General features: G+C 38.9%; 1 protein-coding gene across 2 annotated transcripts in view; it reads left to right on the top strand.

Moving 5' to 3' along the window:
• PEPD (peptidase D) overlaps positions 1–15,399 on the top strand; it is a 243,908-nt gene that overhangs the window by 134,463 nt on the left and 94,046 nt on the right. For both annotated transcript variants that reach the window (XM_075073631.1, XM_075073630.1), the window contains one exon: positions 9,349–9,417. In XM_075073631.1, coding sequence (XP_074929732.1) covers positions 9,349–9,417 — 69 coding nt within the window. The remainder of the gene's footprint in view (positions 1–9,348; positions 9,418–15,399) is intronic.

The raw sequence follows: 15,399 nt of genomic DNA, 5'->3' as shown, positions 1-15,399 counted from the left end.
GATGGTAGCTTTGGACCATGGACGCAAACAATCGATTTCGGGATCCCACTGTGGACGCGCTAAACCGATTTTATTAGATCTGTTTTGTAATGTCGGTTTAAGCTAATTCGAAATAATCGTGCAGTGTAGACGTACCCTTAATCTCCCTCTTCTCGCTCAACATTTATTCCTGCCTTGTGCGTTCCCAAATACCATTGGGAAATCCAGGAAAATAAGTAGTTTAATCAAAAAAGATCTAAGAAATATCAGCTTATGTCATCTCATCTATTCAGTTGCTTTTAAGATAAGACAGACAATTTATAATTCCCAATTATCCAATTAATATGCTACTTACCCTTCACCTAAGTAACTCCCTTTTTAAACTAAGAATATCATATTCCTTCAATCATTGCAAATCATACATGATATTTGTAAGAGTGCTGGATTTTGTATTATTTATGGATTTTCTGCGTGTTTCTTTTTTCCACGTGGTATTAATCCTTGGTGAAACAGATATCATGGTATGCTTAGCTCTCTTGTGATCTTAAAAGCCCACAATCCTGTTGTCTTGTATTCTGTTTTCCACCTGTCAGGCACTATCATTCATAAATTTATTTTTTTCTTAATCTTTTTGGTAATTTCATTTTTCGTTCCTGTCCTGAACTCTGGATGGGTATCCATTTATTTTGAGGATAGAGTGCAAGAAAGGTGGCACAACTTCTTGGAAAACCAACAGGAGACAATATTTGGAAATAAAGCAGAAGCTGTATGGAAGTCTGTTCTGTAGAATCATTTTGTTTCTTACTCTTGAAATTCACATCTTCAGTGCTATTATAGTCCTCCTTTGGAATGTATGTTCTGTTTATGGTTCATTTGACATGCAACCAGTTATATTTCATGCCTACTTACTAAGGTTCTGATTTTGGCACCTTTACTCAACTCAAGCATCCCCTTACACTTCAAACAGCCCCACTGAAATCAAGAATCAGTCCCTGAGTTTGACCAGTCCTTCTTTCTGCAAGTTTTTTAGGACATTAAAACATAATCTGAGGAACAATCTCTTACCTTCTTTTTTTTGTTGACTGGCACTAAAAATCTCAAAAGTGAGAGTGAAATTTAGAAATGTGTGCATGCACACACACTGCCCCACTCAGGTCTTAAATTTATAAGAAGCTTTTTCATTAGAGGAAGTTCAACTTGCAAGTGATTGGATTTTAGAAATTAATCTGTAGCAATGTTAATAAAGTAAAGGTGTTATGTATAGTCCTCTTGCTAATGGGGTGGTAACTTGTGTTCTGAGCAATTTCTGATATTGTGCAGGACATTGAAATAGTATTGTTTCATTCACAAAATTGTTGGGTATATTTGCCATGGAGCTATAGGATAAAGCTTCACTCTTCAGAATACAATTAGTACTAATGTTACTTGTTCTTTCATCAGCCTTGAGCTCATTGTTTGTGCCCAGTGGACATGACGGTTTCTTTCTTTTAATTTCACTGACTATTTCTTCCAACTAGTTTATGTATAACATTTTTGTATGAAAAAAATTCTGCGCACATAGTATATAAAACTGAAAATGTACACCAGTGTACTAAAAGTTAAATGAGACTGAGTTTCAGTCAACTAAATCTGAGTAGCTAGTTAGCTCCAGATAACCAATAAGGTTCTCATCGTAACCTGGAGAATTAAGAAAATTGCCCTTCACTTATGAAGCTTTCTGTTGCTAATTCTTGGTTATGTATGCTGTTTATGCTCGTATCTCAGGATAGAAAATGAAGTACTGTTCAAAAAAGTGTGTGCACTCATTGATACTGATTATCTGCCAGACTTAAACTAGTGCTTTCATTTTTGTGTCTGCAATTCTGCATATTTATGGTGGTGAGTGCCTTAAAAATACTTCAGATACAATAGATAAATTGCACCCACTGGTAACTGTGGATGCAAAATTATAGACTATTTAGGCTTCTGTAAGCACCTTATTTGTGGGTGCAATCAGGTATGTAAATGTCTAAATGATCAAAATTGTGGCTACCAATTGCAGCATAGAAAAGGAGACCAGTTTTGGAAAATCTGGCTGTGTGTGCTGGTTATAGTATACGAAAGGTAAGGGTGCTTCATATTCATCCTTTGCAATTCAAGATATTTCAGTGCACAGCTTCCACACTCCGCCCATAAAACTGACAACTCCACCCATAAACATTTATTCTGAATTCTGTACAGAACTCACATTAGTTGTTTCTCTTTCCACTCTTTAGTTCAAAACCACCTGCTTGCATTTCAAAGGGAGTCTTAAGAGGATCTGTTCAAACAACAATAGTTTTGAAATGTGAAATGGTTTTTTTATTAAGTGGCAATTTCCTCAAAGGTACACTGAATAATTATTGCATATCTGAAAGTCTTAAACTGCACAGTGATAACTCATGTAACTATTTTAAGGTAAATATTTGGTTTTGGTACAAATATTTTAATGATGTATTAACCCAATGAATATCTTCCTGGACCATTCAACATATTATGTATTCTACAAAAAGGGGCATTTTTATGCCTGCTACACCATATTGCTACATCATATAAAAATGAATTCCTAAACTACCACTGAGCAAGTGGTTTTGTTGAAATGACTCCAGAATCTTGAAGCAGCAAACCAGATTGTGTTCTGTGTTCTGTTCCATCCTTCCAGGGAGCTCTTGGAGGAGAATGTGAAGTAGCTGTTTGTTCACCCCAAAATCACACGCGTACTCTGGTGCCTCTCCTGTCCAGGAGACACTGTAAGGTTCTTTGGGCCATAGTGCCATGAGAAGGCTGATGACACTCTGTTTCATCTTGTTTTTAAAGATGTGGATGATGCCATTTCTTTGTTTTCTGAGTGCCTGATTAAGACAGAGAACTGTGTGTTGGATGATTTAGTTTGGGATTGGTCCTGCTTTGAGCAGGGGGTTGGACTAGATGACCTCTTGAGGTCCCTTGCCACCCTGATATTCTATGATTCTATGATTGTAAGATGTAGGGTGAAATCCTGGCCCCACTAAAATTGATGGGATTTTTGCCACTAACTTCAATGGGGACAAGATTTCACTCTCAGACTTGCAGCACTATTCTCCAGATTCTGTTCACCTGATGATTTCTTCACGTTTCTGGCCAGACACCAGGAAGTTTTTTTGATTTCTTTAAATCTTTGCCTTCTACCAGCCTCTAAGGGCTTTATGCATCTGGCTGTAAAGGTTGGGGGAGACAGAAGGAGAGGTGGAAAGGAAAGGGGCAGAAGGCTGGCAGCTAAGAATTCTCTCCCTTCTCTGAGTGACTATCCACTCCAGGGTGTCAGATCTATAGCAGATACTAAAGGTTGGAAACCTGAGAGCAGAAAGGGTTATTTTGGAGGGTGAAGAGCAGAGGGAAGAAGAAATATGGACAAAAGGCTCAGTTAGTACTCATTTAAAATAGGTGACAATTTAATTTTGGCGGGGAAGGGTGTGTGTTGGGGGTGGATTGTGTGGGCGTTCTGTTTCACTTATTTTGTACTTTTCCTTCCAAATAGAGAGAAGAGTCTGGAGGGTAGGAAGGATTTGGGGCCAGGAGGAAAATGTCAGGCTTTTCAATGTCACATACAAAACTGAAGAACTAAAGCAAGGTTTAAGTTCATAATTTAAAGTTAAGCATGTTTGTAAGCATTTCCGTGATTGCTAAGGGAAAATTGAGTACTCTTCCCTTTATCCCCCAAGTCCTAAAAAGGAGCACATGCTGAGGGCCATAACTCCAATTGTTCATATCAAAATGGGGAAGGAAGAGGAAATGTTTGGAAATGTTGATATTGCATGAAAAACCCATGGGAATTGTCCTTTGTACATAGCACAAAAGGTTGCGATAGAATACCACTTGGAAGCTGAAATGCAGTAGAAATGAATGAAATATGTGTGCATTGCAGTACAAGATCCATGTATTTACTGAAGAATCTCACTTAAGCCAATAAGCATCATTGGTTTCTTTCATTTTGGATGAAAATTTTTCTCTGTACTTACCCATGTGTGTTAACTCAATTGCAGCATTAAATAAACTATCTTGACGACTAAATTAAACTTTGGCTCAGTGGAAGTCAAGCATAAGAAGCACTGTCATGTATCTGTCACAATAATAGAAATTGGAGTTAAATTCTTGATAGAAAAAGTAACAAAGGACTCTACTTTCTGCACTCTATCCCCTATATTTTTTCTCTCTACCATTCTATTTCACTTGATATAATTATAGATGGTACTGATTCAAAAGATTTTATTTGTTTCATGTGATTTAGAAGTAGTAGTTTCTTGGTCCAAAAATATCAGGCCTCAAAAGAGACTAGCTGAGATGTATAGCATACTGCTCTCTTCTACACATCCATTATCTGTTAAAAAAGAACACCCTTGACAAGAATCATAAATAACATATTCTTTGTTCAGTTCACCCAACGTTCACTTCTTTCTGGGAAATAAATACTCAATGTATGGGGATCGGTCATATATTACAAAGAGGAAGATGTCAAAAGAAGAGAAAAGTGAAAAAAGTAGTTAATGAATATTGATAATACTCCTGGATTTTGCTCCTTTATTCCATGCATGCAAGGTATTAAGTGAAGCCATGTTAAAATTAAACTGATACTTTATTTGGTTTCTTTTTTCCTGGTGAAGAGATCCCATTAGAATTACCAGCGTGTAAGATACTGCATTAGAAACCCACCTAAGGATTGCCATAAAAGCACAAACACAGCAAGTGTAAAGTATGCTAAGAAAGATTCTAGTCATTTGTTGACAGAAGAGATAATCCAAAGTAGATTTTACATTAAAATAGTTTGAAAAACCCTTAAACAATCAGGTGGTCTTTAAAATTTTCTTACAGTAAAATAAGGTGGTTTGACTTGTATGCAATAACCGCTTAAGATATTGAAAATACTGGTATGTGCTTGTGGAAACTGAGGGAGTTGTGTATTATTTTTTATAAAAGATGCTCCTCAAGTTATCTGTTTGATATTAACCTATCTGAATGCCAGAGGTTAAATCAAACAAGGCTGTTAAGAGAGAAGCCAACAGGAAATGAAACAACGGCTAAGATAAGAGTCCTGAAGAAAATAATGGAAAAGCTGTTTGTTGAAAAACTAAGGCACTGGTCACCCTGTAGCTGTGTCAGTGCTTCTCTGTTGTTTCCAGTGACTCAAAATCCAACATTTCTAGGAGGTAAATTTTCTTGTCCCTTAAATTAGCATTGTCAATAAAGTAATCAAGAATAGGCATAGCTGTGGGAATAAGATTACCTGATGCTTCAGATTTAAGAAGGAGTAAGCTCATACTTTAGATTTTCTTTAGCTGTAATAAAATAGGGGCTAACGTTTGCCCTTTTTTAAATCAATGACAAAGAGGTCGGTTTTTAAGATTATCCTTAAACTCCAGAAGACACGCTTTCAGTCAGTTATAATAATTTTAAAAAGCTGAATTTTGAATGAAAACTACCTGATGGTATTTGTTCTTTTAAAAAATAAATTGTCGTTTCAAAGCAGTAAAAAGAACATACAAGTTCAAACAGAACCACGTGGATAAACAGGGTAACATCTGACATAAATAGACCAATGACTGATCTGTATACACCATGAAGATATATAGTGTGCAGGGTGACAAAAAATACATTTACTCTAAAGGGGAAATACTGTCTATGAAACTTAAAAGGGGAGGGGAAAAAAAGACGTGCCAACTGTTAGCACCTGTGATGCATGCTTTAGAAATTCTTAGACAGATGATCCAGATTCAACATAAAACCATACTAAACATACATTGCAGCTGGTCAAAAAAGTGGCTAGCCTAAATGCCAGACACAGTGTTTCCAACATAACTGCGTATGGATTTCCAGATTTAGGCCTTGTCTACACTAAAGTGAAAAGTCGATCTAAGCAACGCAGTTTGAGTTATGTGAATAGCATAACTCAAATTGACTTAGTTTAGATGCGATGTCAACGGGAGCCACCCTCCCGTCGACTCCCTTTATTCTTCTCACTCAGATGGAGTACAGGAGTCGATGGGAGAGCGATTGGCGGTCGATTTAGCGGGTCTAGTGCCAATACATTGATAGCCACAGCGTCGATCCTCCAGTAAGTGTAGACAAGCCCTGAGTCATATGTCCAACTTGCAGTATTTCGCTCCCTTAACTTTTGCATTGCACTTGGAGAATGCCATGAAGATCCATCAAATTTATTACTCAGAAAAATATATTCTGTTTCATATAACTATAAGCTGCATAGTTCAATGCAAAGTTCTTACAGAAACTACAGCATGTGGGGTGAAATTGTGGCTCAAACTCCCATTGACTGTAATGGAGCTGGGATTTCACCCAGAGTGATAGAGGCCACTTTTAAGATGCTGGACATACAGTTGTTAACTTGAAAAAGCCACCAGTAGTATCTGAAGTGCTACAGTTATATCTTGTACTTGCAATAAGAAATAACTCTGGAAATCAGGTGCCACTGTTGGCAGATTTTGACTTTTTCTATGGCAACCATGTTAGCACATAGTTTATAATGAATCACCCAACTGAGAAAGTAACTATACAATAATGTGAATAATTTTACTCCTGTCTCTAGTGGAAAACACGTTATCCAGTACAGATACACTATCCCTGGCTCAATCACATTAACAATGCCTTTTTAGTTTTTCTTTTTTAAAAGAAATCCATAACATGTGAAACAACCAGTGTAACCATTTTTGGAAGCAGGAAATGGAAAGTTCAGACAAAAGGTAGATTATATGTAGCATCTCTTAACTTATTTTACTACCTTTTATTGCTAAACTGAGAATGCATCAAAAGGTAACTGTTACATTACTGCATGAAGTTTCATATAAGTTCCAGCTTTACAAATGTGTGGTCATTTGTCACATGGAAAAATAAGCCCTGCTATCTTTATATCATCTAAGATAGAAGGAAATTTACAGCTTTCATTATTTCATTTTTAAAGCACTTTAGAAGGTTACTGAAAGCTTTGGAGAAAAGGAAATATTTCACTCAGTCACTTAAATACTATGTAGGGGTTTGTAAAAATAACACTGAAAGCTACTTAAGTAAGCATTACTATACATCAGGGGTCGGCAACCTTTCAGAAGTAGTGTGCCGAGTTTTCATTTATTCACTCTAATTTAAGGTTTTGCGTGCCAGTAATATATTTGAGTGGGTTTAGTAGGTCTCTTTCTATTAGTCTATAATAAATAACTAAACTGTTGTTGTTTGTAAAGTAAATAAGGTTTTTAAAATGTTGAAGAAGCTTCATTTAAAATTAAATTAAAATGCAGAGCTCCCCGGACCGGTGGCCAGGACCCGGGCAGTGTGAGTGCCACTGAAAATCAGTTCGCGTGCTGCCTTCGGCACACGTGCCATAGGTTGCCTACCCCTGCTATACATACATACAAATATAAGAAGGAACTGGGCAAAATATTTGGGTGTGTGTTTTAATAGTAGACTTCTATATGCAAATATGTCATGGAGACAGGTGAAGTGATAGTGGAAACTGAATGTGTGACTGCCAAATGAAAGATTTATAGCATCCAGTTGCGAAAGTTAGAAGGGCTCTTGTTATCCCATCTCATAATTTCAGAGTATCTCCCAGACTCCTGTATTGTTATCCTCTCCTTCTGACTTTCTCTTTCACTTCTAAATTTCCAGAGAGATCCAAAACTAGTGAAATACTGTAATTAGAGATGAGGAAAAATTCTATAAAATGCATCTCCCTGAAAAGTCAGGATTTAGTCCTTAGAGATATGGTTCTGTTTTCATTTCCTTGTGTGCATAATTTGTGGGGGGGGGTTGGTGTTTATCTTTTCAATTAATTATCCCTTTGGGAAGTTTTGAAATATATTTTGACTCTATGGTTGTTTAAGTAATACTCTTAATGTCCTTCAAAGAATGAACATTGTGTTCTGTGGGCTGCTATTACAAAAGGACAAAATCATAATGTCTCTGAAGTTTGAATGGCACCATTATTACTCTGTGTTTAATGAAATGATTTTGGTATTACAACAAATGAGTTGTCCAAATCCATTCAATATTGAAGGGATTGGATTGTAATTAGAGCATATTTCACAAAGAATAAAAGGGTCCGTGATATGTGCTTACCTCTTACAGCACCTAATCCTGTAGTGATTGTGCTGTGGGCACATCTGCCGTCATGTGCAAAGGACTTTTACAGCGCAATATTTGGGAATATGAAAATTCTTTTGTACTTTCAAGGCTAAATAGCTCCCCCCGGAGGACAGTGCTGCAAAGAGAATAAACTTCCAGAATGCATTATTTCATTCATATAAAGCAAGCACTTTTGTAATATTTTCTTGTCTGGCTCTTATTTACTACAGTATAGTCTTGGTGTTGAGATCCAGATCTTTATTTCATTGCTCACATTTGAATGGTAAGATAACTGAGGTATTTAAGCACCTTAAGTGAAAATAAGTAGTTTCATGTTTTCAGTGTGTAATAGAACACACATTTTTTTCCTGTTACGCTTACTGTGGATTGTAGTACTGTACTAGTAAAATGTGCCGGATTGTGGGAGAATAAAGTCTTTTTATCTGGAGAACAGGTGCAGCACGGGCAACTGTCCTGCAGTTTCCCACGTACACTGCTAGTTTGCATCAACCTGCACTAGCAGGGACCAAACGAAGGTGTCAGAGCCAATTCAGTGGTGTGCAAACCTGAAACTCTGAAAAGGCTTGGGCTAGCCTTGGATCATCTTTCCCAGTGCGACCCCTGAGTCCACACCAGAAAAAACTCCTTTACCTTTGTTTAGGTAGGCCTCTGTCGGTGGAGAGAACCAGCCTATCTGAGGAGTTGCATTTCCTTTTTGAAAAATATTAAGGTAGGGGTTTGCAACAAATGTGGATTGTATTTGTAGTTGGTGTTTCAGATATGCCAGAAGGAGGTATTTTATTCAACTCTGTAATCTTAGAACCAGGCAGTTTAACAATTGTTTTCAGCCTTTGATCCTTTAACTATTTATTAGCTACTTGGTTCTAAGGTCAGGTAAACCAGTGTGTTTCAAAGTTGTTCTACTGTGCTGAGTTACTAAGGAAAGCAATTTACCATTCTTCAGAAATTAAACATGCATCACTGCAGTTTCAGTATTTTTCTGTTGCAAAGCTTCATACCAGGCTTGATGACAGGTACATAATGAAAAATACAAACTGACTGAGATGAGAGAATGTAGGCTAATTTGATTGTTAAATTGAGCAGAAATTCAGGGAGATATTTGTCAGATAGTAGGGGGACTTTCACACACAGGTCTCGTTCAGTGCAGTCTTGCTTGCTTGCTTGCTTGCTTGCTTTGTGTTGTTTCTGAATAAATTATTAATTACTGATTTTTTTTATTTGCAGCCTGTTTCAGCATTATTGCTATACTCGCGGTGGCATGCGCCATACTTCTTACACTTGTATCTGTGGCAGGTAAGATCTTTTTGTGTACTTCTGTAATATTTATCATCAAGATCCCATTGGAAGTGTGTAAAATTATTTTTACCATATATGTTTGGAAACAAGTAAAGTGAGCTTTAAAGTTTTTTTTAATGAGAAAATATCAGGTAGATGGCTAGCACTGTGTAAACTAGATAGGTTACAGATTCTGCTGCACTCAGATTACATGATTGCCAATATTGCCAGTATCACATTTATGCCCACATTTGTGGGGCATTAGGTTTTTTAATGACAGCATATAAAGAAAGACTTAATATCGTCTCTTTGTAGTTAAAAAAAAAAAAAAAAAAAAAAAGTACTTTCTCTGAAACATTCTTTCTTAAAAAAAAAAACAACAAGAGAAAAGAAAAAAGGCTTTCATATCATTTTCAAAATTCCTGGTCTCTGAATTTATTAAACACTGCAAATAAACTAATCTTCTAAGGAAATTTTGCTCCAACTCTCTTTGCTTGCTGAACATCTGCTGTTGAAATTATATTTTTGTTAATATTACTAAAATATAATTAGTAATTCTATAAACATAAATTTTTAATATGTAGAACTAGAAGAGAAAACAGTAAATATTTTACTACAGGGATGTAAAACTCATTCTGTGAAGAGGGTGTAACTGCATTTTTCATTGTGATCCATGGCTAGATTTTCAAAATTAGAGCCATATAGTACCTTCAGTCCACAACCGATCTCTCGCTGATTACCATGAAAGGGTTGCTGTATCAAATAGTATAAAATGGCCTTTATGCTGGAAACTAAGCTAAATTTTAGGTTCATAAAGTTGTTGCATTCAGTATCACTCATGGGAAAAAATGATAAAGGGCACTTTTTGGATTGCTGTTTTTTTCTGCCATTTGCAGAAAATGCTTGGTTTCTTTTTTGTAAATGCATTTACTCTCTTTACATGTAAAATTATAGTAATTGCATATGCAACTTTGGTACTGAGTTGTGCACCTAATTTGTTTGAAAGCTTGCCCTTTATTCTCATTTGACTTGAGAGTTCTTGCTCTTTTCCTGGGAGGTCAACAGTTGATTTTTGGTCACTAGTCTGATGACCTTAGTCGTGGTTTCCCACTTAATCGGGTGGACTTTGTAAAGATGGTCGTCTTCCTGGTGAAAAGAGCAACAAAATAAGCCAGATTTTTCAGGGCCAACATACTAGGCAGATCAAACCTGCCTTTGAATGTTGAAGGCCTCTCACAGTCCTAGTGTGACTACCTGGAGAAAATACTGAAAATGACCAACATCGATGGCCTTGTCTTCCAGGCGATCGATGTTGCAAATGAAAAAAAGTCTGTTAATACAAAATCAATGGCTATACATTCATAGCCAGCAATTACCATCCAAAATACTGGCTAGCAATTTATATAAAGCAGGAGATGAACTAATATGTGGTTCTACTTCCTATAGCACACAAAAGAAACAACCATAATCTCCATGGCAAGCTAACCATCATTCATGTATATAGACCAACTGGTACACAGTGGCCTCAACCAGCTCTACAGAATGCACAGGATCCTGCTGTATTTGTGTACGACTTTTAATAGTCACCACATACAATGGGACTATGCAGCAAGCAACATTGCAGGTGAAGAACTGACACACTGCATGTTGGCAAATGATATGTTCCTCCTTTTTGATGCAGAACAGTGCATCACTTTCCATTTTGTAAGATGAGGCAGAGGATGCTGTCCTGATCTGATGTTTCTTTCTAAAGATGATTCAGGCACACCAATACTCATATTGTAGATCAACCTTGATAACTTCCCAAACAGCCAGTACAGACTAGTACTGACCCATATTGGCATTCAAATCCCAGTTCTCTACTCAAGATTGGCGCAGCGCTGGACCATCAGAAAAGTAGATTGGACCATTTTCACTAGGACTGTGGACAACACAATCTCCTGTGCTCCCCTTGCTCCAAAGATGTTTGACTGTTTTACTGCACTCCTAATCTCCATTGCAAAGAAGAACACACACATGAGACACAGGTCGTCATACATTCCATGCTGAACTTCAGAAAGCCAAGAGCTTCTCCACAGATATGACAAATGTAGAGAGACCGACACTGGAAAAGCCCTTTTGGCGTCAAATGGATGCAGCAATGGGGAAATGGTGGCCTGAATGTGTAGAAGGTCTAAACTTCACACAGTGGAGCAGGTGCACCTGGAACCTGCTGACACACCTGAGGGCTGCAAATCCCACATATGCCACTAGCCTGCAGGTGAAAGCCAGTGCCATCACTGCTAAAATTTAGTGGACGTCAAAACAGCCTGTGAGCAAACAGTATCAGAGACAAATCCAGCATCAATTTCAGCAGGTAATGTCCATGTGCACTCCGTTGTCCTAGTGGTCTGGACACAAGTAAGAAGATCAATGCCACCATTGCAGCCACAGAATTGGGAAAAGATGGTATCTGTCCTGAGTTCATATGTTATCTGGGTCCACTTGCATGGAAATGGATGGTGCAGCTTTTCACCAACATCCTGCAGACCAATGAAATCTGCTGTGTGTGGAGAGAAGCCAAGGTCATTGCACTTAGAGCCTGGAAAACCTACAGATCACCTTCTAATCATAGACCAATCTCTATCTTGAGCATCAACTACAAGGTGATGGAGCATATGATTCCGAACCAAATCGGGCCCACTGTGGACAGCAGCCTATCCAAGAAGCAAGTTGGTTTTTGACCAGATAGAAGTTGCTGCAACCAGGTTCTGGCTCTCACTACAAACATCGAGGCTGAATTCAAATGAAAATTCAAGACAGATACCGCTTTCATCGATCTGTCAGCAGCTTACAACAGTCTGGAAGGATGGTCTGCTACTGAAACTGGCCAAAGTGATCCCCTAAGTGTGGGTTTTCAGGCTGTTGAACGCCATGTTTAGTCATCACCATGTTTAAGGTGTGCATATATGTCAGAGCATAGGCGCCGACTCCACCCAACCCCCAGCATCTCCTGCCCACTACTGATCAGCTGTTCAGCGGTGGGCAGGAGGCGCTGTGGGGGAGGGAGAGGAGCGGGAGCAGGAAGAGGCAGAGCGAGGGTGGGGCACACTCAGGGGAGGGGGATCCTCTTTATGAATTAAATTAATATTAGACTTTTAACAGTAGAAGGTAATCATGTTTTCTCATATATTAGGAACCAAGCTTCTTAGAAAATAGACATTTAAGATATACAACAAATAAATAGCTTGTAAAGATGACTCTTTGGGATCATTGAATTGGACAAAAATCAAACTATTGGAACTGTGTGTTAAAGCCTGTTACTCTATTAGTGCTGAGTCCAGTAGCTTCAAGTTTTGTAGTTCTAAACATTAATAAATACTTATCTAACTGAATCTGTTCTTTGAGATACAAGCCCTGTTCTAATTTGTATAGAGAAATAGTGTTTTGAAATAAACACAAGTTTGCTGTTCAGTTAAGTAAAAATTATACAGACATAGTCAGTTAATATCTACTAAATTCTGGCTGGATTTTCAAAATAGGAATGACTTCACTAATTCATTCATGTTCCCCCACCCTCTTTTCAAATTACTGTTTCCTTTCTGAAGAAATAGAGGTACCTGAAAGTTCTGAGTGCTAGTAACTAAATGGGTTTTTATTAAACAAATTACAAAAAAAAAAGAAATCAAGAGCAGTCAGTGCTGCAATTCAGTACAGAAATAAATAACTTTGCATGAATTTTCAGTGTAAGCAATCAAAATTGTTGCTAATCATCATCTCAGGATGGTAAATCAACATGTCAAAGACAGTACAAAGATTTCAATGTTTTGTAGGTAACTGAATTCACCTCTACCTCGATATAACACTGTCCTCGTGAGCCAAAAAATCTTACCACGTTATAGGTGAAACCACATTATATCGAACTAGATTTGATCTGCCGGAGTGTGCAGCCCTGTTCCCCCGTCCCCCCCATGGAGCGCTGCTTTACTGCCTTTTATCCGAACTCATGTTATATTGGGTGGCGTTACATCGAGGTAGAGGTGTAGGAGTAAATATTTCAGTTTACATCTTTACATACAGATTAGTCACCCTTAAAAATCAATAAACTTTACTACTAACTGTTATTATGGCTGAATGCACACTTGGGTATCAGACTGCACCTTGAAGGTCTTTAGGTAATTTAAGTGTATCACCTCAAAAGTAATGTTAACTGTAGATGTGCATAAATGCAATTAAACAAGAATACAGTATTTGGTTATTGTGGCAGGATGGACTAGGTCCGGAGGCCCTATTGGAGGCCTCCTGGCTCTGCATCAGCCTGTCTGAGAATGTAGCAGAGAGAAGTCCCCCAGGCAGCCTAGAGTGGCTGCAGAAGAATGGCCAATCAGAGGGGCTGCTGGAGCAACCAATCTGGGGCCAGAAGGGCCCTACATAAGACAAGCAGCAGAGCAGAGAAGTTTAGTTGCTGTGTGGAGCTCCAGGAGTGAAAACTGGCTGGCTGGCTGAAAGAGCAGCAGTACCAAGGACAGCTCACTGCAGACAGGACTGAAGCCCAGAGAAGGCTGCTGAAGGCCAGGTGCCTGGCTGGCAGGAAGAGCAGCAGGAGGAAGGCCAGTGCGGGCAGGCTGAAGCCCAGGAGGACCGAGCACAGAACCTGGGCTGGCCAGAGAGGTATTGAGGTGAGCCCCGCTGGGTTGGTTGAAGACTGAGCCCAGAGAGAACTGCTGAAACGCCACCAATGGCAGGTACTGACATAGGCCCTGGCTGGGTTGAAGAAGACAGTGCCTCTGGGAAGAAGCTGAAGAGCTACAGCCCCATACCAGGGCCATGCCAAGAACTCGGGACTGTATACTGTGCAAGAAGGGACAGTGGGCTGGTCTACACTACGGGGTAAAATCGATTTTAGATACGCAATTTCAGCTACGTGAATAACGTAGCTGAAGTTGAATATCTAAAATTGATTTACTCACCCGTCCTCACCTCGCGGGATCGATGTCCGCGGCTCGCCATGTCGATTCCGGAACTCCGTTGGGGTTGGTGGAGTTCCGGATTCGATATAAGCGCTCTCAGGGATCGATATATCCCGTCTAGATTAGACGCGATATATCGATCCCCGAGCAATCGATTTTAACGCTCCGATACGGCGCGTAGTCTAGACGTGGTGAATGTATGCAGATCGTCCGGAGGGCTGAGTCTTCGAAGATCCACCAAGAGAACTATCAGCCAGGGGGGTGCTCGTGAGAGCTGGATGTCACCCCTATATAAGAACTAAAACCAAAAGCAGGATCACACCCAACCAACCAAAGGAGGGCTGCCTGTGAGAGGCTGGTGCCACCCTGAAAAAAGACTGTGATTACAGGTATATCAGCCAGAGAAAAGGGGGTGTCCATGCGAGGTGCATGCCAACCTTGTTACAGTTATTGATAATTAAATGTATATATTCAGATATATCTGCACTTACGTAGCACTTTACTACTTCAAAGCACTGTGTAAATGTTAACTAATTATCCTTTTCTGTATCCCTGGGAGATAAGTAAGTAGCCATTTTTACGCTGGAGAAAACTGAGAAGTTAAGTGACTTGCCCAGTGTCACTCAGTAAATCAGCCAGAACTGGTGCTCAGGAGCTCCTTCGTCCCAGGCCCAGTCCTTTCAGACCACAGTGTCACTTTTCAAAGACTAAAGCAACCACCTCGCAGCCGCATATACTTTTTAAAATGAACACTGTAAATAAAGAAAGGTATCCTTGTAGCCGTGTTGATCCCAGGATATTAGAGAGACAAGAAAGCAATATCTTTTATTAGACCAACTTCTGCCAGTGAATGAGACGAGGTTTCAAGCTACACACACAGGACCTGAAGAAGACCTCTATCTCGAAAGTGTATCTCTTTCACCCACAGAAGTTGGTCCAATAAAAGATATTCCCTTGTCTACCTTACTTTGCTTTATAACAGTTGCCCAAAATAATGTCATAAGAAATTTAAAAACATACATTGAAATGATATATTGAGCATTTTAGTTAA

The sequence above is a fragment of the Chelonoidis abingdonii genome, chromosome 19 (genome assembly GCF_003597395.2).
Source record: "Chelonoidis abingdonii isolate Lonesome George chromosome 19, CheloAbing_2.0, whole genome shotgun sequence".
Lineage (NCBI taxonomy): Eukaryota > Metazoa > Chordata > Testudines > Testudinidae > Chelonoidis > Chelonoidis abingdonii.
Note: the sequence above shows the minus strand (reverse complement) of the source record. Positions and strands in the feature narration are given on the sequence as shown.